Genomic DNA, 26,657 nt, shown 5'->3' on the forward strand with positions numbered 1-26,657 from the left:
CACCGGTCTAATGTCCATTGCTCGTGTTTCTTGGCCCAAGCAAGTCTCTTCTTATTATTGGGGTCCTTTAGGTGTGGTATCTTTGCAGCAATTCGACCATGAAGGCCTGATTCACGCAGTTTCCTCTGAACAGTTAATGTTGAGATGGACACATGATATCCCGGAAAAATTGGAGTTGTGCCTGTTTTTCACACGCGTATCTGCCCTCTCATTGGCTAGAATGGTCCCACCTGATATTGCCTCCTCCTGACCACCTTCTGGTCTGGATACCAGTCTCTTTAGCTGACATTCCACTCCTTGCCACTCCTTGTCATTCCCAAAGAGTCTTTGGCACATGACATGGAGTACAGAGAGGGGATTAGCTTGAGAGAATGGTACCCAGACTAACTACTGCCTTCCATATTTTAAGCCATTTATTTTCATTGTTAGACCGGCCACTTGAGTATCTGGTAAATATAATGGATAATCTGTGGTCACACACAATAACTGAAATGTGCTAGTCACACGCGATATATCAATTGGCCCAAGGGGTGTGCTGAATCATTCGTGGAGGACGACATGTTTACTATTGTCTTGTTTATTATGCATCCTGCTTTTTAATTAATGTCATGTTAATGTAATTTCCAAGATGAAAGCCCTGATTAAAGATCCATGTGGTACACAGGAACTGCAGTGGTCAAAACTTGATAAAGAGTGGTTTATTTGTACTTCGTAGCTATGAGACTAGTACAACTCCTAAATGCCAGGACAGCACAGCGCTGCAGCTGCAGCAACACTGCCCAAGTCTCGCATCATTTTCTCCTAGGTTGGGTTCTGTTGGTAATTGGTGCAGATCTGAAGAATTCTCTTTTCTTTTTCGATTCTCCAGGGTTTGATGAATACTTCACCTCGCTCACCCTGGAGAATAATCGCCGGAACGTGTGGTTCGCCGAGTTCTGGGAGGAGAACTTTGACTGCAGGCTCCTTAGTTCTTCCAAAAGAGAAGACACCAGCAGGAAATGCACAGGTAGGTAGCCAACAGAGATTTGTTTGGTTATGTGGTTTAGTTTTTTCATGTTTGTTTGTTTGTGGGAGGGGCCATTACTATTGGTAATGGTGCACTATGAAAAGAATACCGATGTAGGATCTACATTTGATTACCCTGTTGCAGGTGAACCTTCCTGCAATGCGGGAAATATGAAGTTTAAAAAGGCTTCTGAAGTTTGTAATTTCCACTTAGAAATGTCAGACTTGATATTCTCTTAAGAAAAATACATCAACCCCTACAAAAATGTCCATGAATTATAATCCACGTAATAATTCACACTTCCTGTTGCTGCAGGATTATTTTTTATAGGTATCTTAAGATAATGGTAGTACACATCTTTACAAATGAGGACTCTGAGGTGTAGTCCGCTGGATAATGTAAATAGCTGGTCATACTGGGATAGTAAAGTTGTGCCCAGCTGGGTAATGGCATCATGCCAGCAGTGCTAAGCTGTGATATGTATGCTAAGTAGGTAGTAGAGCAAACATGCATTCCATTTGGAGAGGTGCTGAGCAGAGGAACTACACAGAAATGTTGAAAGTAAGTAAAGCTCTGCTACAGTAGCTCACTATTGATGCTCCCAAAGAGCTTTAATACTGACAATGTTTTGATCTCGCTGCAAGCATTATTTGCAATGAGGTGTGTTGGGACTTGGGAGTATTGATAGTGTGGAAGTGTTGCTTACTGTGGTGGATACTTTCTATCCTATAGGTATGCCAGCAAAGGGCGAAGATATACAATGTCACTGAGTCAATGCTAGTGACAGGGATTGATCTATTTTATATGGCTTATGGCTGAGATGTACTGAAGGTCCTTGTACTCTCGCTGACCATACAGTAGCTAGCTATAGCAATTAGAGTGACAGGGAGTTGTTGGTATAATATCTTATATATACCGTCTTTCATCATTTCTTTATGTGCCACATGCTTCAGATCCTTGCACTTACTAAACCACATAAAACATGTATGTAGAATATCAACAAAGCGTATAAGCATTGTACAAAGACACAAAAAGGTCGGTGTAGAGCTGCTTCCATTTCTCCATCTAACCAAGCCGATCCATATCCATATTTATGAATGTCAGGTACTAAGGGGAAGGTTATTTTTTTGCATTCAAAGCTTATGCGTTCAGTACTCTACTCACTGCCCTGGAAAACAGGAAAGGTTATGTGTGGGCTGAAATGTATGTTGAAAGGAGAGAAACTGGAGAAAATGTCAACACTTATTACTTTTGACCTCCTTCAGCTTGTGCCAGTCTCCCACGTTGTAGTCATATTCGTCATGGCCACACAGCCTGCCTTTTTTCCTTCTTCTCAAGTTTGCAATGTGAACTGGGAGTCTTTATTTGGTACTTAAATGTGAACATCACACAGTAATCTCCTTGCACTCTAGCAGCTTTCCCCACAGTGCTGTATAGCGCCCCATTCATCTGTTATTTTGCACTGTGTATTGACGAGCTGCTTTCCTGTTAATGCATCCTTGTTCATTACTGCCTGCGTCTTTCAAATGAATATATTCAGCGTCCATATGCCATGCTTAATGATAGAACCTGTTAACATTAGCACTTTGAAAATGTGCAAAATACCGCAGTCAAAGGATCCCCACCTAAACTAAGTGTGTGTGAGAGAGCGAAGAGATCCCCTACCAACCTGAAGCCATTCATTAGACATTCAGTCAGGGTATCACCAGTGAAATGAAAATGCCTCCAAAATAATCCATAGGGAAAGGGAAGAGACCGTAATAGAACATGGTGCTGCCATCAGTGCTAGGAGATGCCTCTAGACCAGGGCTGTCAAACTCATTCCATGGAGGGCCTAGTGTCTGCTGATTTTTTGGTTTTAAGACCTAGACAACCAGGTGAGGGGAGTTACTTACTAATTAGTGACCTTAATTCATCAATCAAGTACAAGGGAGGAGCGAAAACCCGCAGACACTCGGCCCTCCGTGGAATGACTTTGACACGTGCTCTAGAAGCTCGTCAAGGCCTTGAACACTCTTAAAATGGGACAAATGTGATACAAATATATAGGGCCCATAGCGGCCTGACTTCACTATGAAATATATGCATATGTACATATGGTATTAATTTATACCTGGTTGTCTCCTCCTTGGCTAGCACTTCTTGTTTTACACTTCTACAACAGGACTCTGCAGGACTATGACCCATGCCGTGCTACAGTATATGAACAGGGTGACTAATTCACAGTGTGTGACTGTCCTTTTCTTGTCCTTTTTCTTTGGTCCTCTGTAGCTCAATTGGTAGAGCATGGCACTTGCAACGCCAGGATAGTGGGTTCGATTCCCGGGACCACCCGTACGTAAAATGTCTGCACGCATGACTGTAAGTCGCTTTGGATAAAAGCGTCTCCTCAATGGCATGTATTACATATGCCCTCTCCTCTCTCCACTGTCTTGTCCCTCAGGCCAGGAGCGGATCGGAATAGACTCAAAGTACGAGCAGGAGGGGAAGGTGCAGTTTGTGATAGACGCGGTGTATGCAATGGCTCACGCCCTCCACAACATGCAGAGAGACCTGTGTCCTGAGCACTCTGGCATCTGCCCTGTGATGGAGGCAGCCGAGGGAAAGACTCTGCTCAAGTACATACGCAACGCCAGCTTCAACGGTCAGTACATCCCCTGACCATGTTTATTTGTGCATCCTCATTAAACATATAGGCAAAGTGAAATGCCGCAAGTTTCATATAAGTACATATTTTTCTTTGAAGAAAAAACTTGTGTTCCAGTGTAATTTGTTTTGTGCAAATACAATTAAACAAGGACAGGTGAGAGGTAAGATAGAAGCATGGACAGTAAAGGGATAGAGTGGACATTGCTTTAAAATCCACATGTTTTCTCAGTCCACCAAATATGGCAGCACAATAGAATTTGTCATTTCATTTCTGAACATGCAGTCACTAGAGGCACTAGATTCTCCTATGTGTGATGTGTTGAGCAACAATTAATTAAACATGATAAATGAAAGTGCCAGCGGACCACATACTGTAAATTCTCCAAATCGTGGAATGTCCAACTCTCTTTGTCCGTTCTACTAAATCAAATTCTATGGAACAATAATTTCTCTATGGGAATGAATAAAGTTTATTGAATTTAGTTTAATTGAATGGAGGCATGTTTGGAGGGTGTACAGTAGGGATGGTGTTGTATAAGTATGAGAAACCTTGCCTGGGAGATGGTAAATTGGTATTTCTCAAGTATGTGTTGTTTCTAGGTGAAATGGGTGAAATAAAAATACAATTCTACGTGGCATAACCATTTCTAGAAGAGACTTATGCAAGGTCTGAAGGCTAATATTTTCTTTTGGTCTCAGAAAGAATTTAGAAAAGCCTTTGTAGCTGCCAACTTATCTCCAGTTGGTATTTATCACAATTCATGCGGGGGCACAATTCATGCAAATGTACAATAATGAATAAGTGTTTCTCACAGCATTCAGAAAAGGCTAACAAGCTGTTGCTGTATTTTGTTGCACTCTTTCTGAACCTATACAGTACCTGCTATGCACTTGCAATAACACTGTCACAGAGGAATGCTCGGCTCACTAAATTAGCCATTGCCCGGTCTACCCCGGCTGATTCAGTATTCAGATTCACTAACCCTTGTACTTGTAAGCCAACATTAGTACTCCCATAGCTTTGACAGACATATCTCTTTGTTCTTTACTGCATCCTGTCTGGACTGTGTTTATGTGTGCATGTGCGTGTGCGTGTGCACGTGCGATTGTGGGTGCGTGTGCATGTGCGTGTGCGTGGGTGCGTGTGCATGTGCATATACATTTGTATGTGTCCATGTGTGCCGTATTTGTTGCTCTCCCCACGGTGCTTGAGACACAGAGCTGAAGAGAGTGAAAGAAGGAGAATAATGAAACAAGAGAAGCGCAGCAGTGGAGCCCCCAGTCCACCCACACTGCTCGAAACAGCACAGCAGCAGTGCACTTTTGTCATGTCTTAGTTCAGAGCCCCATGCGAACGTATGAATCTTTCATCTCATACAGCGCTCACACAAAGCTGTCCACACAGATCATTTTGTTCCCTTGGAAATAACGTGAAATATAAAATAGAATGGCGTTTGTAATGTCTTTCTATCTGCATGGAGAGCCACGCTGCTTAATTGTTTGCTTACTGACAGACTGTGAGTGTTTGTGTGTGTGTGTGTGTTAATCGGTGTGTGTGTGTGTGATTCTTTGTATTTCCATGGGCGTAGAACAAGACAGTCTTGTAGTCCTGTCATACCCACTGCTTACACTGTACTATGTCAACACCTTGTCAACAACAAGATACAGTATGTCAACAACTCTATTCTCTGTCTGTTGGAAGAAGAAGTGGCAGATTGTTGACTACCACAGCTGTGTGTGTTTTTGTTTCAGTTTCCTAGTAAAGAGGATTCTGCCATTCTGCAGCCATATGTTTAGTACAAGTATTGGAAATGTAACACTTTACATGAGTCTGTTGTCTTAAGGGCTACATAGTTGTGTCATAATATTGACACAATACTGATGTCCTTAACATTCATGACAGCTGATGTTATCTTATGACAACTGACAATAAATTGTCTTGACACAAACCATTGTTTATCTGCAAAATGTCCAGGCATAAACCTGGTCAGCTGGCTTCCCCAATATACTGTATGTGAGGGAGGAAAGGATGGGAAGTGTTCAAGTCATGTATTGTTATGTACAATGCATTGACACTAATGGTCCTGCTAGTCTCATGTGTATTGCACACAGTTCAGATAGGGCTGAATGGGGCCCTAGACAACCTATTCATATTCTGCACACACAAAGTGAAAGTTGTTTCACTGACTTCACCTGGGTTATTCAGGGAATTAACTCCCCTCGTCTGAACCCAATTGAGCTCTTCTAATACACCTTGCAGATCATTAACACTGGCATTTCAAAAGCTGTTTAAGGTAGTGAATTGTGTATGACTAATGCACAGGAATCTTATCGAGAAACCTTAAGCAACTTATTGACTTTGATGGTCATACAAACTTTGAGTGTCGGGTTTGGGTCCTCCCATGAGAGTTCTGCATCCTTTAGGTCTCTTCCTGTATGTATGGTGCATCTAAATAAGCTTGTTTTACTTCCTGTCATCTCTCTGCTTGCTGTATGAGGGGAGATTTTTGTCTTGCTATTTAGTAGAATGTTCAATGACAAATGTCCTTGGGGGAAAAAAAACTGGCATCTAGGCAGCTGACAGTCCCTACTGACACAAAAAGTGTCTAAACTAAAAGGAAAGAGATGTGCAGACTGTATCTCACAAAGACTATGTCCTACACAAACACAAAGGTAACATGTCCCCCAAAATAATTTTGGACAGGTGTTATTGGTCCTTTTCCTTTAACACATTTTATAGAGCTATTACTACAGTCAATTCCCATTCCACAGCTGATCTGAGTCCCCCCCGTCCTATATAAAAAATGGTATCTCCTATGCCTTTGAATTATTGTATTTACTGCCAAGGTGTTAAACTGAAGGAGTAATACAGTCTCTCTAACAATGGCTGGATGAGGGCCATCGACCTTACTGTGTGTTGTATAGCGCTCTATGTCACATCAAAAGAGACACTTGATTCTCTGGGACCTCCTCATTATGGCAAGGTGTTAACACACAGAAACATACAGATGTAAACACACAACCACACACACACACACACACATGAATCTGGCCACTTATTTCATTTCTCAAATACTGTGTTTGTGATGTCATGATGCCACACACAGTATTATCAAACCTCCCTATGTTTGATTGTAAGGAGGGTGTCTTTATTTTTATGCTTAATTTGGTCATAGGAAGTCCCCACTGCTGAAGGAGACACAAGAAAGCCTGGTTGAAATTCTCAAAAACACACCTAAATCCTGGGAGAATGTTCTTTGGACCAATTAAACAAAATTAGAGCTTTAATCTTTGCCAATACTGATCAGTACTGTGTTTATTGATGACCAAATGAAGCATTCAATGAAAAGAACACCCTCAGTCAAACATGGGGGAGGTTTGATAATGCTGTGGGGTTGCTTTGTGGCCTCTGGTACTGGGGGCCCCTGAAAATGTGTGAGGCATCATGAAATCAGCATATAATCAAATATATTGGAGTACAGTGTTCAACCCGTGTCTAAAAACTGGGTATCCATTGAAGGTTGTGGGTCTTCCAGCAGGACAACAATCCCAAAAACACACAAAAACACCCAGGAAAGGTTCAAGAAAAGATGCTGGACTGTTCTGCAGTGGCCAGCAAAGAGTCCAGACCTGAATCACATCCAAAACCTAAGCGAGATCTGAAAACAGCGTTGGTGGAGAGCACCCCTCAAATATTGAAGAATTAGAGCAGTTTTCTGCTGAAAAGTGGGCCAAATTGCCAGGAGAAAGGTGCAGCAAGCTCATTGATGGCTATAATAACTGTTTGTCTACAGTTATCTTGGCCAAAGGCTGTGAAACCATGTACTAGCTCCGGCATGTCAAAAAAAAAAAAAAACATGCCATTTATCTTTATTGTGTAAATTACTTAAGTTTACAAAAATACAATTGGTTCTGCAATGTTGAAAATCCAATATGAAGGTGTGGAGACTATTTTTTAAATATTTTTTAAAACAAATTCTACTTATTTGACAAGAAATCAGGCATTATGTAAGAAAAGTGCAAGGGTGCCAATATACAGTATTTGGCAACAACTGTACAAACTTTGAATGTCGGATTGGGTCCTCCCATTAGATTTCTGCATTCTTTCGGTCTCATCCTGTTTCTATAGTGCATCTAAATGAGCTTGTTTTACTCCCCGTCATTTCTTTGCTTGCTGTATGAGGGGAGATTTTTTTCTTGCTCTTTAGCAGAATTTTCAATGACAAATGTCCTTGGGGGAAAAACTGGCATGTAGGCTACTGACAGTCCCTACTGACACAAACTAAAAGGAAAGGTGTGCAGCGTTGGGGTACAGACTGTATCTCACAAAGACAACGTTCTACACAAAACACAAAGGCAGCATGTCCCCCAAAACCATTTTGGACAGGTGTTATTGGTCCTTTGCCTTTGACATATTTTATGGAGACATCACTGCAGTCAATTCCATTTCCACATCTGCTCCGAGTCCCCCCGTCCTAAATAAAAAATGGTTTCTCCTATGCCTTTGAATTATTGTAGTCACAGCCAAGGTTAACTCACTGTTAAACTGAAGGAGTAATACAGTCTCTCTAACAATGGCTGGATGAGGGCCATCGACCTTACTGTGTGTTGTATAGCGCTCTATGTCACATCAAAAGAGACACTTGATTCTCTGGGACCTCCTCATTATGGTGAGGTGTTAACACACAGAAACATACAGATGTACAGTGCATTAGGAAAGTATTCAGAACCCTTGAATTTTTCCACATTTTGTTACGTTACAGCCTTATTCTAAAATGGCTTAAATTGTTTTTTTTCCCCTCATCAATTTATATACCCCATAATGACAAAGCAAAAACACGTTTCTCGAATTTACAAAAGTATTCAGACCATTTACATAAGTATTCAGACCCTTTATTCAGTGCTTTGTTGAAGCAACTTTGGCAGCGATTACAGTCTCAAATCTTCTTGGGTATCAAGCTACATCTTGGCACACCTGTATTTGTGGATTTTCTCCCATTCTTCTCTGCAGATCCTATCAAGATCTGTCAGGTTGGATGGGAAGCATTGCTGCACAGCTATCTTCAGGTCTCTCCAGAGATGTTCGATCGGGTTCAATTCCGGGCTTTGGCTGGGCCACTCAAGGACATTCAGAGACTTGTCCCGAAACCACTCCTGCGTTGTCTTGGCTGTGTGCTTAGGGTCATTGTCCTGTTGGAAGGTGAACCTTTGCTCCAGTCTGAGGTCCTGAGCACTCTGGAGCAGGTTTTCATCAAGGATCTCTCTGTACTTTGCTCCATTCATCTTCCCCTCGATCCTGACTAGTCTCCCAGTCCCTGCCGCTGAAAAACATCCCCACAGCATGATGCTGCCACCACCATCCATCACCATAGAGATGGTGCCATGTTTCGTCCAGACATGATGCTTGACATTCAGGCTAAAGAGTTCCATCTTGGTTTCATCAGACCAGAAAATCTTGTTTCTCTTGGTCTGACAGTCCTTTAGGTGACCTTTGTCAAACTCCAAGCGGGCTGTCATGTGCCTTTTACTGAGGAATGGCTTCCATCTGGCTACTCTACCATAAAGGCCTGATTGGTGGAGTGCTGCAGAGATGGTTTTCCTTCTGGAAGGTTCTCCCATCTCTACAGAGGAACTCTGGATCTCTGTCAGAGTGACTATCAGGTTCTTGGTCACCTCCCTGACCAAGGCCCTTCTCCCCCGATTACTCAGTTTGGCCAGCCGGCCAGCTCTAAGAAGAGTCTTGGTGGTTCCAAGCTTCTTCTATTTAAGGTATTTATGTATTTTATATATATATATATATATATATATATATATATATATATATATATATATATATATATATATATACACATTTTGCAAAAATGTCTAAAACCCTGTTTTCGTTTCGTTATTATCGGGTATTGTGTTTAGATTGATGAGGATTTTTATTTATTTAACCAATTTTAGAATAAGGCTGTAATGTAACAAAATGTGGAAGAAGTCAAGGGGTCTGAATACTTCCCGAATGCACTGTACACACACACACACACACACACACACACACACACACACACACACACACACACACACACACACACACACACACACACACACACACACACACACACACACACACACACACACACACACACACACACACACACACACAAAATCAGGCCACGTACCTATATTTCATTTCTCCAATACTGTGTTTATGATTTTATGTCTTGCACACACTCAAGATTCCCAGTACCAGAGGCAGCAAAGCCATTATTAAACCTCCCCCATGTTTGATTGTAAGGAGGTTGTTGGTTTCTTTGAATGCTTCAATCCAATTTGTAAGTCGCTCTGGATAAGAGCGTCTGCTAAATGACTTAAATGTAAATGTAAATGTAATTGGTTGTAGCAAACATAGAAAGACCCCACTGCTGAATAAGACACAAGAAAGCCTAATTTGAAATTTAAAAAAAACGCCTAAACAATCCTAAATCCTGGGCAAAGGTGTGGAGACCCAAAGTTTTTTTCAAATGAAATTTGACATGAAATCAAGCATTATGTAGGAAAAGTGCAAGTGTGCCAAAATACAGTATTTGGTCGCAACTGTACATACTTTGAATGTCGGATTGGGTCCTCCCATTCGATTTCTGCATCCTTTAGGTCTCGTCTAAATGAGCTTGTTTTACTTACTGTCATCTCTCTGCTAGCTGTATGAGGGGAGATTTTGGCCTTGCTCTTTAGTAAAATGTTCAATGATAGTGTCTTTGGGAAAAGAACTGCTGTGTAGGCTACTGACAGTCCCTACTGACACAAACTAAAAGGAAACGTGTGGAGCGTTGGGGTACAGCTTGTATCTCACAAGACAACGTTCTACATAGGGTTGCAAAATTCGGGGAACGGGATTTCAGGAAAATCTGAGAATTTATTGAACATTTCTGGAATTGTGCAATTCTTGTCCTATACAAAACAGAAAGGCAACATGTCCCCTAAAACCATTTTGGATATGTGTTATTGGTCCTTTTCCTTCTACAGGTTTTATAGCCAGGTCTATTACGACAGTCGACCTAGCACTCTATGTCACATCAAAAGAGACACTTGTTTCTCAGGACCTCTTTATTATGGTGAGGTCTTAACACACAGAAACATACAGATGTATACACATATGCATGCACACAAGCACGTGAACACACACAAACACAGTCGCACACACGCACACACGCACACACGCACACATGCACACTTCATCCAAATCAGGCCATGGATGTAATTTCTCCAGTAGTGTGTTTCAGGTGTCCAGAACCTTCAGTAAGCTAATAAGCCAAATCTGCGATTCTCTGCTTGAGACAGGCTGCTACAAATTGGGACCAGATGGGGACCCTATGATTCTGTGGCTGACCTATTTATCTTAATTTCCTGTACAGCATGTGTGATTGAGAAGGTTTGCTTTTGACCTGAGGAAATGTGCAACCGTCTTGTAGAATGGCCACCATATGATATTCGCAGAGCTGTGATAACCTACAGCTGCACACCACTCCAATGATGCTGCACATCTATCTAATGGTGTATCACACAGATCTGATGCTGAAGTGCTGAGATGTGAAATGTAGGGCTGTGGTGTGGTGTTGGCTAGCCTCAGCACATGCTCTTTCACAGGGAACACAGGTGAGGTCTACAGCACAGCAGAGCCATCATCAGTCCGTAGGGAGCTAGCTGGTCTTGCTAGCATTATAATGAGGGGAAATGGTCATTATGAATAGGCTATCAGCACATGAACACACCCTGTGGCTCTCGATGCCAACGGAACCTTTTATAAACAGAACAAGTGACACTAGGTTAAATGTACATTTTTCTCTCACTGGGGTTGATATACTGTTGGACCAATGTGCGCTGAAGACTAACCCCAGGCCTTTATTAGTCTTAACTTAAAATATGCATGTGTAATTCAATTCTTCGCACAAATACAGTGCATTTGGAAAGTATTCAGACCCCTTGACTTTTTCCACATGTTGTTACGTTACAGCCTTTTTCTAAAAGGGATTCAACCTTTTTCCCCCCTAATCAATCTACACACAATACCCCATAATGACAAAGTAAAAACAGTTTTTTAGAAATTTGTGCACATTTATAAAACAAAAAAACTGAAATAAATCGAATCAAATAAATCATCAAATAAATCGAATCAAGTGTAGACCTTACCGTGAAATGCTTACTTACAAGCCCTTAACCAACAGTGCAGTTCAAGAAGAGTTTACCAAATATTTACCAAATAAACTAAAGTAAAACATTTAAATCATGAAAAGTAACATAATAACAATAACGAGGCTATATACAGTGGGTACCGGTTCTGAGTCAGTGTGTGGGGGTACAGGTTAGTTGAGGTAATTTCCACATGTAGGTAGGGGAAAGTGATTATGCATAGATAATAAACAGTGAGTAGCAGCAGTACAAAACAAATGGGGGGGGGTAAATGTTAATAGTCCGTTGGCCATTTGATTAATTGTTCAGCAGTCTTATGGCTTGGGGGTAGAAGTTGTTAGGGAGCCTTTTGATCCTAGACTTGGCGCTCCGGTACCGCTTGCCGTGCAGTAGCAGAGAAAACAGTCTATGACTTGGGTGGAGTCTCTGACAATTTTATGGGCTTTCCTCTGACACTGCCTATTATATAGGTCCTGGCTTGGCCCCAGTGATGTACTGGGCCATACGCAGTACCCTCTGTAGCGCCTTACGGTCAGATGCCAAGCAGTTGCCGTACCAGGCGGTGATGTATCTGGTCAGTATGCTCTAGAGGGTGCAGCTGTAGAACTTTTTGAGGAACTGGGGACCCATGCCAAATCTTTTCAGTTTCCTGAGGGGGAAAAGGTTTTGTGGTGCCCTCTTCACGACTGTCTTGGTGTGTTTGGACCATGCTAGTTCGTTGGTGATGTGGACACCAAGGAACTTGAAACTCTCGACCCGCTCCACTACAGCCCCATCTGTGTTAATGGGGGCCTGTTCGGTCCGCCTTTTCCTGTAGTTCATGATCAGCTCCTTTGTCTTGCTCACATTGAGGGAGAGGTTGTTGTCCTGGCACTACACTGCCAGGTCTCTGACCTCCTCCCTATAGGCTGTCTCATCGTTGTCGGTGATCAGGCCTACCACTGTTGTGTCGTCCGCAAACTTAATGATGTTGTTGAAGTCGCGTTTGGCCACGCAGTCGTGGGTGAACAGGGAGTCCTGGAGGGGACTAAGTACATACCCCTGACGGACCCCAGTGTTGAGGATCAGTGTGGCAGACGTGTTGTTGCCTACCCTTACCACCTGGGGGTGGCCCGTCAGGAAGTCCAAGATCCAGTTGCAGAGGGAGGTGTTTAGTCCCAGGGTTCTTAGCTTAGTGATGAGCTTCGTGGGCACTATGGTGTTTAATGCTTAGCTGTAGTTAATGAAGAGCATTCTCACATAGGTGTTCCTTTTGTCCAGGTGGGAAAGGGCAGTGTGGAATGCGATTGAGATTGCGTCATCTGTGGATCTGTTGGGGCGGTATGCGAATTGGAGTGGGTCTAGGGAATCCGGGAGGATGCTGTTGATGTGAGCCATGATCAGCCTTTCAAAGCACCACATGGCTACTGACGTGAGGGCTATGGGGCGGTAATCATTTAGTATTCAGACCCTTTACTCTGTACTTTCTTGAAGCACCTTTGGCAGTGATTACAGCCTCAAGTCTTCTTGGGTATGAAGCTACAAGCTTGGTACACCTGTATTTGGGGAGTTTCTCCCATTCTTCTCTGCAGATCCTCTCAAGTTCTGTCAGGTTTGATGGAGCGTTGCTGCACAGCTGTTTTCAGGTCTCTCTAGAGATGTTTGATCAGGTTCAAGTCCGGGCTCTGGCTGGGCCACTCAAGGACATTCAGAGACTTGTCCCGAAGCCACTCCTGTGTTGTCTTGGCTGTGTGCTTACGGTCATTGTCCCGTTGGAAGGTGAACCTTTGCCTGGAGCAAGTTTTCATCAAGGATCTCTCTGTACTTACCTCGTTCATCTTTCCCACGATCCTGAGAAGTCTCCGAGTCCCTGCCCAGTCCCCACAGCATGATGCCGCCACCACCATTGTCGTGACTTTGCTTTCATTAATCTGATGAGTGTTATTTATCTAATCATCTAACTATTGTTAATTGTTACCCAATTAAATGAATAATGTAACAATCAACTCATTAGGATTTGGGGAACCACGAGAGCAGTTCTTTAAAGAGTTATCATCTCCCCAAATAAACTCTGAAGGTCTTTAGCTATTACATCTATAAACAGTCAACTCATTAATCTTAACCTCCTATCATATCATCATTCTGAACAGTCGTAACCTCCTGCATCTGCAAAACCCCAGTCTTACTTATGATTCAATACTCCACAAATTGGTTTAATTATTTATTTACTAGCTAACTAAATGATAACACAGGATAAACATACACACTTAATACATTAGAAACAGGTCCCTAGCGGACTGACACAATATGGCGGCTTGGTACAAAAAAAGAGGGCGCGAGAGAGAGAGACAGAGACATAATACTTTGGTACATTTAGAAACTACTCTCACAGTAATCATATTCTTTGCACACAAACCGCCGCTCGTTTGGAGAAAGAAATCATGAATGTATTTACGCGTAAATGTCTTGGTTCTTCGTGAATTTCTGTCGGGACCAGGCTTTCTTGGAAAGGTTGTTGGGCCTTTTTGCGGCACGCTTGTAAGGCTCAGATTGTTCAAAAGGGGTCCCCATCCATCTTTTACCATTGTTCTCTGCCACCGTCCGGTATCTGTTGACTTGTTGTGTAGTCCTGAACAGAACTACAGTTTATTCTACTTTCCATTTGCTCCTGAAGCTGCTTCTTTGAAGATAGGCTAGCCAGCCGTGTCGATGCTAGTAGAATGGTCCCACTTAAATGTGCTTTTCTAGATACTTTACTTAGGACAGCTAATCAGCCGTACCAGTGATTGTCCAGGAGGTCATTTCATCGTCTCTACCTCGTGTTGAGATTTCAGAGTTCAAACCACTTTGGACATGAGCCGCAGCTACATGCCTCTCTGGTCTGATATGTTCATTCTTAACCCACTATTTTATACATTTCATTCAAAAGGGGCAGTTCGTGAGGCTGACACGCTCTCTGACCACACTCAAGGGGTGGTGACTACTCATTTGTACAAAGTTGTAGAAACAATTTCCTCTTATAGTTTCTAAGATCACATCCTTTTCTTAACAAAAACACTTTCATCATTTTTTACATTTCATACGCAACCTAGAGGACCGAGACTTCATACGTGTAGTGTGTATACTTTTCAAGTTACAGTATTTCCTTTATAACATGTTTAATGATGTCACAAAAAACAACCAAAATTACATTATTATTCTTTAGATCGACTCTGACCATTCCCCACGTTTTATGTTAGAAATATTGTTCCAGTATTCACTTTAGAACGTGTTAAAGTTTTGGCGGGAAAACGTCTGTGTAACAAAGGAACATTCTTGTGTGAATTTGGAGGGAGATGGCCGAAGGTTCTAATCCTTGATTTACACCCTTGGTGTGAACTGTCAACCCCCCACCAGCTCCCCTCTCCCCCCTCCGCGGGTGAGAGGAGGTCTGGCTGAAGTTATTTACTGCAAAGATGATCCGACCCATCTGGATGCTCACAGGATAGTCATGACACCTACTTCACCGTAGGGATGGTGCCAGGTGTCCTCCAGACATGACGCTTGGCATTCAGGCCAAAGAATTCAATGTTGATTTCATCAGACCAGAGAATCTTGTTTCTCATGTTCTGAGAGTCATTTAGGTGCCTTTCTTTTTTTAGGCAAACTCCAAGAGGGCTATCAGGTGCCTTTTACTGAGGAGTGGCTTCCATCTGGCAACTCTACCATAAAGGGCCAATTGGTGGAGTGCTGCAGAGACGGTTGTCCTTCTGGAAGGTTCTCCCTTCTCCACAGAGGAACTCTGGATTTCTGTCAGAATGGCCATCGGGTTCTTGGTCACGTCCCTGACCAAGGCCCTTCTCCCCTGATTGCTCAGTTTGCCCGGGTGGTAGCTCTAGGAAGAGTCTTGGTGGTTCCGAACTTCTTCCATTTAGGAATGATGGAGGACACTGTGTTCTTGGGGACCTTCAATGCTGCCAACATTTGTTGGTACCCTTCCCTAGATCTGTCCCTCAACACAATCCTGACTCGGAGCCCTACGGACAATTCCTTCAACTTCATGGCTTGGTTTTTGCTCTGACATTCACTGTCAACTGTGGAACCTTATATAGACAGCTGTGTGCCTTTCCAAATCATGGCCATTCAATTGAAGTTACCACAGGTGGACTCCAAGTTGTAGAAATATCTCAAGGATGATCAATGGAAACAGGATGCACCTGAGCTCAATTTCGAGTCTCATAGCAAAGGGTATGAATACTTATATAAATAATGTATTTCTGTTTTTATTTTTAAAACATTTCTAAAAACCTATTTTCACTTTGTCATTATGGGGTATAGTGTGTAGATTGATGAGTAAAATATTTTATTTAATTCATTTTAGAATAAGGCTGTAACATAACAAAATGTGGAAAAACTCAAGGGGTCTGAATACTTTCCGAATGCACTATATCTACTCAAATAACCACGTCTCTATCATTCCTTCCTTCTGTCTCCCTGCAGGTAGTGCAGGCACGTCGGTTATGTTTAATAAAAATGGTGACGCCCCGGGACGCTACGACCTGTTCCAGTTTCAGATGACCAACTCCAGTGTTCCTGAATACAGGCCCATTGGACAGTGGGTGGAGACTCTCCAACTCAGGGTAAGGTTATGGCCTGTAATCATGGCTAGGGTCAAGGAAACATGGTCATAAAAAAATCCTTATAATGGCCTTATTTTATGATATTCATGATCTGTAGAACTACATTTAATACATTTTACAGAAATGTAAGTACAAACTGGGCACTTGTTGATTAAGGGTATTCCCCACTAATTAGTACTAATTAGTCAATAATTTGTTTAGGAAGAGCAATGTAAAATCTAATTGAGGAGTTAGCCTGTAGTCCTGCCTGTTGCTCTTGCTTTTTGGCAAGATGGCGACAAGTTGTCAAAATCAGAAAAAGATTGACACCCATCTAATGAAATATCTTTGTCAAGAAATATTGAGACGGGTGACCTTGATGGTATCATCTCTGATGAAGATATGCATCAAAAGGGATGTGTCAAAATGCGTTAAAAAAAATCCTAAATTCCTACTGAAAACAACAAACACAACAAACCACCCCTCCTCCTAAAAATATAAAAAATGTAAAATAACTACTACAGCAGCATTATCAGTCCAAGGTGACAAATCTTGCTTTGTGGTCTCCATGGCAACAGTGGTGTTGTTCTCATTACAGTATGTAACCAGGAGCTGTTCCAGGGAGCACCATTGTCCAGATAACAAATCACAGCCCCTGCACAGATAACTGATAGCAGATCATAATTTAATGAAAAAACACATTTGTCATACAGGAACACACACACACACACACACACACACACACACACACACACACACACACACACACACACACACACACACACACACACACACACACACACACACACACACACACACACACACACACACACACACACACACACACACACACACACACACACACACACACACACACACACACACACACACACACACACACACAGTAGGTATTGGCATGCACTAAGGTATTGACCAGAAAAAAGCAGTAGATTTGAAGACAGTTTGTTTTCTGAATCATTTGTTGTGAGAATCTGTGGTTGTGTAATTTCTTAAATGTGATCATTATCAGAGCAATTAATAGATTCATTCTAAAGGTTTTCAATGTTTTTGGGAGCAAGCAATATGGGAGAAATTATATAGGTTGTGATGTGTGATGCAAGATAAAGAGTTGTTCTAGATGACTAGTACTGATAAGTCCAACCCATTTCTGACCTTATTAAGGTTAAACTAATATTGTTGACAAAACGCAATGCCAAATAAATCTTCTGGAGTGTGAAGGCTCAGTATCTTTTAAGTACTAAAATTCAGCGGCCTTCTCTAAATTCTCTGTAGATGACTTTACATTTATATGACAATATAACGATCCTGAAGAGATATTCCCCCTCTAAGACGGTTGTAAAATTGGCATTTTAAGGCGGTAAATCATATTCTCCTTAACTAATCAAATTGTTCATAACTCTCTGGATTTTCATTTCATTTCATTCAATAAATAAACTACTGTCTCCATGGTGATATCAATTACTCTTGAGTACAAAATAGGACGCATGAAAGTATATTGTTTTATTTAGCTTATTCTTAGCACTCTTATGAGTGGAACTACTTAAAAAAATTGATGGAAAATATATTGTATTCTCCACTGCAACAACTCAGTGGAGGATATATATCCAGTGTTATCTATAATATGGTGCTTGCTGCATTAGTTGCGAGCAGTGGTGTAAAGTACTGAAGTAAAAATACTTTAAAGTACTACTTAAGTTGTTTTTTGGGGTATCTGTACTATACTTCACTATTTATATTTTTGATAACTTTTACTGTTTATATTTTTGATGACTTCACTACATTCCTGAAGAAAATAATGTACTTTTTACTCCATACATTTTCCTTGACACCCAAAAGTACTCCTTACATTTCGAATGCTTAGCAGGACAAGAAAATGGTCTATTTCACCCACTAAAAGTGAAAATCCCTGCTCATCCCTACTGCATCTGATCTGGCGGACTCACTAAACACAAATGCTTTGTTTGTAAATTATGTCTGATTGTTGGATTGTGCCCCTGGCTGTCCGTACATTTAAAAAACAAGAAAATCGTGCCATCTGGTTTGCCTAATATAAGGAATTTGAAATGATTTATACCTTTACTTTAAGTTTTGATATTTAAGTATATTTTAGCAATTACATTTAATTTTGATGCTTAAGTATATTTAAAACCAAATACTTTTTTACTTTTCATCAAGTAAGATTTTACTGGGTGACTTACACTTTTACTTGAGTCATTTTATTTTAAGGTATCTTTACTTTTACTCAAGTATTGGATACTTTTTCCACCACTGGTTGCGAGTGAGCCAGTAAGACACGCTGTGACACTAGACATAATATACAGTGCATTCGGGAAAGTATTCAGACCACTGGACTTTTTCCACATGTTGTTACATTACAGCCTTATTCTAAAACAGATTCCATAGTTTTTTCCCTCTCCTCAATCTACACACAATACCCCATAATGACAAAGCACATTTAAAAAAAAATGTTTGCACAATAAAAAACTGAAATACCACATTTAAGAATTTAGACCCTTTACTCATTACTTTGTTCACACACTTTTGGCAGCGATTACAGCCTCAAGTCCTCCGCCCCAGTCTGAGGTCCTGAGCACTCTGGAGCAGGTTTTCATCAAGGACCTTTCTGTACTTTGCTCCATTCGTCTTTCCCTCGATCCTGACTAGTCTCACCAGTCCCTGCCGCTAAAAAACATCCCCACAGCAAGATGCTGCCACCATCATTCTTTACCGTAGGGATGGTGCCAGGTTTCCTCCTGACGTGACGCTTGGCATTCAGGCCAAAGAGTTCAATCTTGGTTTCATCAGACCAGAGCATCTTGTTTCTCATGGTCTGAGAGTCCTTTAGGTGCCTTTTAGCAAACTCCAAGTGGGCTGTCATGTGCCTTTTATTGAGGAGTGGTTCCGTCTGGCCAATCTACAATAAAGGCCTGATTGGTCGAGTGCTGCAGAGATGGTTGTCCTTCTGGAAGGTTCTCCCATCTCCACGGAGGAACTCTGGAGCTCTGTCAGAGTGACCATCAGGTTCTTGGACACCTTCCTGACCAAGGCCCTTCTCCCCCGATTGCTCAGTTTGCCCGGGTGGCCAGCTCTATGAAGAATCTTGGTGGTTTCAAACTTCATCCATTTAACCCTTGTGTTGTCTTAAGGGTAAAAATGTGTTTAACAGCAGAGAAAACCCCCTAAATGATATTTTTTCAACTTGAAATTCGATGACTTTTCCTAGAGTGACCCCAACATTAGAAAAAGTGAAACATCACATTTGTTCATATTTCCATGAAAGCTCTACACCAAGGTACAAAGATTGTCTTAGGGTCATTTTTGACCAGGCAGTTGTAAAATCATTTACACACCACAAAAACCACAAAGACACACACACACACACAATGAGATTATGTGTGCTACTGATTGCACTCAGCCAGCAGCTCCTGAAGAGGAAGATCACCATGGTTGGCACAGTTAGAAAGAACAAGCCTGAGCTCCCCTCTGCACTCCTCACAACAAGAGGGAGAGAGGCCTTCTCATCAAAGTTTGCCTTCACGCTCACCACCACTCTAGTTTCTTACCTCCCAAAGAGGAACAAGAATGTGGTCCTCCTGAGCACACTGCACCAAACGGCTGATATCAGTGATCGTGAGGACAAGAAGCCAGCCATCACCCTGGGCTACAACCACAACAAAGGATGCGTGGACAACCTGGACAAGGTGATTGGAACTTACAGCTGCAGGAGGATGACTGCCCGCTGGCCCCTGGTCATCTTCCATAACATCATTGATGTGTCCTCATACAATGCCTTCGTGATATGGAACAAGATCAACCCTACCTGGATGCCTGATAAGTGGAACAAGAGGAGGGTGTTCCTGGAGCAGCTGGGAAAGGCACTTGTAACCCCACACATTCAAAAAAGGGAGCGTCTCCCCCACACAACAGCCTCTGCAGAGCTTGTGAAAGCTGTTCAGGGGGCTGAATCTTGTCCTGATCCACCTGAGGCTGCAGCTGGGGCAGGCAAGAGGAGGAGATGCCAATTCTGTCCCCCAAAGAAGGACTGTAAAACAAATACTATGTGCTGCACATGTGAGATATATCTGCAAAGTCCATGCACACACACTTGCATACTGTCCTACATGTGCTAATTAGAGTTGATTAATTTATGTTCTTCACATTTTTGTTTTGTATCTATTATCTTATTTTATTCTTATTTATTGTTGTTGTTTATACACCTTGTGGGTGGGGCAATGGTTAAACAAATGGGAGAAGACTAGTATTTTGTAGTTGAATTCCTCATTGTACAGTATATAAGAATGTATCACTGTGTTGCCCAAAAAGTTCAAGACTGTTATTGTTTCCCTTCAATAAAATGCATTCAAAATGACTTTCTACACATTTCTGCTACTTTCTTAGGCTATACAAGTGCTATCTCTTGCTAAAAAAAGTCAAGTTTACACCTATGCAGTACCTTTGTAATACCCTTATTAGAACCAATTATTGAGTTTATTCTTGTTATAATTAATTGGTATTATATTTAAAAGGTGATTGAATTGCTCCTGAATTGTAATGTTGTTAATGCATTTCTTTTGAAGAAATATTTCTTTAATGTGTAAGTGAATAGGCTGGTTTACTTTTAAGTTTAAGTTTTGACCAATAAGGTCGCTTGTTAAGCTGTGGCCAATGGGAGTTGACCTGGTTAACGGGAGGCCTGGGAAAAAAAGAGAGGGAGAGAGACGTTGAAAAAAGGATGGACATTACATTATGACCGTTGGTGAAGTATTTTTTTAACAGAAGACAATAAAAATATAACAAAACCCATACCTACCGAGTTTTGAAGCGAAATACCGATTTTATTTTATAAGAGAGTTGTTATTATTTTGTTATGAAAGACTTAGTAAAGACTGAAGCTACCATCTCATTGTGGAGGTATTGGACAGCCTTGAGGTTAGCCTAGCATCGTGTGAAACCGAGAGAGAATTGCTTGGGAAAGATTAACGAGTTCATGTTCCCATGGGATATCGGTTACTGCTAAAGAGTACTGTCTGCATTGATAGCTGTGCTTGCTGTGGATCTTGTGAGGAAACCTGCAAGGAACTGCCATACTTCGCTGAGGGAATAGCTACGAGTAGTGAGTAACTACAACGGTGGGGTGCTTCGGGACTTTATGTGTGTCGTCATTTTTTGGGGGGAGCTCCAACGGTGCCGACGGGGTTAAAACTTCTCTAGGATATGTGGGACGCTACCGTCCCACTTGGCCAATAGCCAGGGAAAATGTAGAGCGCCAAATTTAAAAAAAATGATATAAAATCAAACTTTCATTAAATCACACATGTAAGATACCAAATTAAAGCTACACTCGTTGTGAATCCAGCCACCATGTCAGATTTCAAAAAGGCTTTTTGGCGAAAGCATAAGATGCTATTATCTGATGATAGCACAATGTCAACAAAGAGAGAGTAGCATATTTCAACCCTGCCGGCGCTACTCAAAACGCAGATATAAAATATAAAACATGCATTACCTTTGACGAGATTCTTTTGTTGGCACTCCAATATGTCCCATAAACATCACAAATTGTCCTTTTGTTCGATTAATTCCGTCCATATATATCCAAATTGTCCATTTATTTGGTGCGGTTGATCCAGAAAAAAAACAGCTTCCAATTTGCGCAAAGTCACTACAAAATATCTCAAAAATTACCTCTAAACTTTGCCAAAACATTTCAAAGTACTTTTGTGATACAACTTAAGGTATTTGTAAACGTTAATAATCAATCAAATTGAAGACGGGTCTATCTGTTTTCAGTACAGGAGAGCAACAAACTAACGCTACTTTAGTCTTGCGCAACTCTCAAACAGTACACATGACGTTACACTGCTTCCTGATGGCCTTCTTCTTCATTGCACAAATGAATAACCTCAACCTATTTCCTAAGACTGGTGACATCCAGTGGAAACGGTAGGAACTGAAAACAGGGTGATTAGAAATCCAGTATTCCAATGAAATCTCATTGAACAGACAGTGACTTAAAAAATAAAAATAAAATTAATGGTTAGTCCTCGGGGTTTTGCCTACAGATATGATTCAAACAGTTTTAGAAACTTCAGAGTGTTTTCTATCCAAATCTACTAATAATATGCATATCTTATATTCTGGGGATGAGTAGAAGGAAGTTGAAATTGGGCACGCTATTTATCCAATAGTGAATTTTCTGCCCCCTATCCTAGAGAAGTTTAAGCAAGCTTGAAATAATTTGGACATGGGTTGTGCACGACTCATTGGGGTTTATTATTTTTATTTCTTTTGATGTGGTGCTATGAAAATGTAATAATACACATCTTGAACCTTATTTATGTTGCCTTGGTGGAGTCATTTACTGTTTCAATTTAATTTAATGCATGGGAAAGTAAATCCTTATACAATAACAAAAACCTATAATCATTCCATCTGAAGTTAATACCCTATTTGTCATCACCCTAGATAGTTTACAATAGGGATTCTTATTGGAGATGTTCTTCTCACCTAACATCCCATGCTGTTGAGATACTCTATGTAAGTTAATATCGTGAGAGTCAAATTTGAGCTTGGTGAGAGGGTTACATTTTTGGGTGCTCGTCTGGGAATTTTGTTTTTGTTTGATGGCTATTTTCAGAAATGACTCTGGTGTAATTTATTTTTTTGCTCAATGTTTTCACTGCTGACATCTATACTAAGATTCTACACTGACTCACCATTTGAACATTTTTAATTGAAATTTTGGATTTCTTCCTAACATTGCTGTATAGGCATAGACTTACAACATGAATGCTGAAGAGATTGTTACCTGGTGTAGAGAGAAACAACTAGCTATTAATCGTGCATTTGTCCTTCGCAATGTGACAGAGGATGTGTCTGATGAGGTTCTGCTGGAAACGCTGACTTATGTTAAGGCTTTTGGTAAAATTAGACTGCATGGTCGTTGTTCCTATTCAGCTGATAAAAAGCAGTATGTTTTGGTAGAGATATCAAACAATCTTAACGAAATAGCTGTGCCAAGTGTTGTTGGGATACCTGGAGAGTTGGGTCCCTGGCCTGTACATGTAGTTTCACAAGTCACATCTCCTGTTGAGAGAGAGAGGGTGAAGATTTTCAGGCAAAGCTATTATCCTTTCTAAGACATGAAGGGAAGACTGTAGCTGATGTTAAAGGCCTGGTAAGTCCCTCTGGCGCTGACCTCAACACTGAACTGGTTACTGCCATCAGTTCACTGGTAGAGAAATGCAACAATGTGCCATCTGAGACTCAGAGTTACTGTAAGCTGCGTATGTTCTCAGGTGTGAAACCCACTCCTAGTGGAGGGGAAAAGTATGATGCATGGGCTGAGCAAACCAACCATTTTCTAGAGGAATGGCAGTGCACCGACAATGTGAAAAAACAGAGAATAATAGAAAGTCTTAAAGGGCCTGCTGCTGACATTGTGAGGTTCTTCAAGACAGGAAACCCCCATGCTACAGCAATCGAATACAAGGCTCTAGAAACAGCATTCGGTACCACCGAAAGTGCACCTGATCTCATGGTAAGGTTCAGAAACACATTAAGGAGAGAAGCTTTCAGCTTACCTATTGAGACTTGACAAATTGCTGCATGCTGTTTATCGAAAAGGAGGTGTCGTGTCTTTGGCTATGCCGGATTAATTGCTGTGACATGCTATTCTATAAAATACTTTCTCCGTAATTAATATCACCTGATTGAGCTAATCGGGTACTGTAACGGTTCTCCTCTTCCTCTTCATCCGAAGAGGAGGAGCATGGATTGAACCAAGACGCAGCGTTGTAGTTCGACATGATATTTATTAGACACGACAAAACAACGAAGACAAAAAACGAACTATACTTGAATTAACTAACAAAATAACAAAACGCATGTAGACAAAACCTGGACGTAAGAACTTACATGTAACACGAAGAACGCACGCACAGGGAAATGACTACATAAAAACCGAACGAACAAAATGAACAAACAAACCGAAACAGTCCCGTATGGTGCAACATAGACAGACACTAACACAGGAGACAACCACCCACAAACAAACAGTGTGAAAACACCTACCTTAATATGACTCTCAATCAGAGGAAATGAAACCACCTGCCTCTAATTGAGAGCCATATTAGGTCACCCTTTAAACCAACATAGAAACAGAAAACATAGACTGCCCACCCAAACTCACGTCCTGACCAACTAACACATACAAAACTAACAGAAAACAGGTCAGGAACGTGACAGGTACATGTAATTAACTAGAGAGTCGGGCACCACGAAAGAATATTTATAGAGCCGTTATCTTCCGAATAAACTCTTAAAGATTTAGCAATATTTTACATCAATAGCAGTCAACATCGTCATCTTTCTTCAGTCTCATATTCTGAAAGTTGTACATTCTTGGTTATCTGCAAGAATCCTGGCTAACAAGTTGAATCAGCAATACAAAATTGGGTTTAATTATTTATTTACTAAATACCTAACTAATCACACAGAATCACACATACACAATTAAATCATAACTTGATTACAAATTGCCGTCATAAAGGAAAACGTCCCTAGTGGGCGGAACAGATATGACAGCTTGTTACACAAAGGAAAGGGGGCTGGGTTTTAGTGAAAGAGCGGGAGACTGGAACAGAGGCGAAGCTGTGCTATCGTAAATACAGTATCTTATGCATTCTAAATTACCGCCCATTTGGAAAAGGAAAATGCAATAAATATTTACTCTGAGCTGCGCTTCAGTAGGTTGGTGGTAGATGGAAGACCGTGTTGCCAAACCGAGTCCTCTGTCCTTTGAAGAATGTCTCTGGTGGTCACTGGATACGTTGTAGTAACGTCGTTGTGTAGTAGACGGGATACTCTGACTGTCCTTCCTAACCTACGTTTGTAGCAGCTGTTGCTAACTCAACGGCTAGGAGGTATCACTTCTGTAGTGAATACGAGTTCAAAGTTCATACCATTCACAACCAAAGTTCATGCTGATGTTGGCTTAGTTCTGTAGTTATTATCTGAACCATTCTGACATGGGATCGTCACCCTCATCTCCTCGGAACCGAAGGTTATATTTTTGTCAATGGCTTTATATAGTGGAGGGAGAGGGGTGTGTCTGAAAAGTTTATTACCCATGGGGGCGGGCCACTGGTTGAGCAGAGGCCCAAACTTATGAAAACCCAAATCTCTCATTTGGAAGCTAAAATTACATTTCATCTCTTCACAAATAATTTCATATTCAAGCATTTGAATTCAACAACAATTCCATGTGAATCCGATACCTCTGATGTTTAGACTTTCCACAGTAGAGTTTATGTCATCCTATCATTGATGAGAATGTCTCAGATGACAACCGAACTGACATAATATACCTTAAGTACCACCGCATATGTTCAGTTGGTCGGATTACCAGAATATAGTTCATTTCCCCCCAACTTCTGATGTTCCCAGAATCTCTATGTTAACTAAAGGGTTTTCTTATGTCACATCAGTATAGTAGGGAGAGGGAAAAAGGGGGAAAGAGGTATTTAAGACTGTCATAAACCTACCCCCAGGCCTACGTCATGACAGAGGCATTGAGCTGTCAGAGATGAATCGCACACGCATTGGCCAAGTAGTGAGAGGTGCATCCTCACATGTCATGGTTGCGCTTCGTATTCGCATGACCTATAAACTGCTTGAACCACCAAGCTTTACTGAACTACTACAATAAGTAAGGGAGGAGGAGGACATGATTCAAGACAGGAACACAACGAAGAGTGTTGCAAAGTCATCAGCTGTTGCTCCTGTTGCCACAGTTTGCGAAGAAGCTAATACCAAGATAGAAGTGCTGAGAAAAGAGATCAAAGTTTTTAAAATGAAATGAATTCTCATGTCTGCTAACGTCACAGCAGCTCAATCTGACACACAAAGGTCAGATGTGGCATTTAAAAGCAAAAAGAAGAGACTAAATCCATCACAAGAACAGACACAAGCCGACAGCAAACCCGAAGTGTTCTGTTATAGATGTGGAGAAGATGGCAATTTCAAGAGAAACTGTGAAGGTGAAGAGAACTTGAGGAAAGTCAACACACGCCTAATCAAACAAAAGCGGTCTATGGGAAACTACAGAGGGACCCAGTGAAGGAGCAGCCTGACGTCCCGGTGAAGATACGTTCCGCCAAGTGCCACAAGTATGAAGACATGAAAGACATACTACCTACAGATTTAGTTGGTCCAAGTTATGTCGTTCAAGT

The 26,657-nt window shown here is 41.3% G+C and overlaps 1 protein-coding gene across 1 annotated transcript in view; it reads left to right on the forward strand.

The window, feature by feature from the left end:
- LOC120061648 (metabotropic glutamate receptor 7-like) overlaps nt 1-26,657 on the forward strand; it is a 109,862-nt gene that overhangs the window by 49,434 nt on the left and 33,771 nt on the right. The window contains exons 5-7 of the mRNA XM_039011547.1: nt 869-1,006; nt 3,450-3,650; nt 16,286-16,425. Of these exons, the coding sequence (XP_038867475.1) occupies nt 869-1,006; nt 3,450-3,650; nt 16,286-16,425 (479 nt within the window). The remainder of the gene's footprint in view (nt 1-868; nt 1,007-3,449; nt 3,651-16,285; nt 16,426-26,657) is intronic.

The sequence above is a fragment of the Salvelinus namaycush genome, chromosome 16 (assembly GCF_016432855.1).
Source record: "Salvelinus namaycush isolate Seneca chromosome 16, SaNama_1.0, whole genome shotgun sequence".
NCBI lineage: Eukaryota > Metazoa > Chordata > Actinopteri > Salmoniformes > Salmonidae > Salvelinus > Salvelinus namaycush.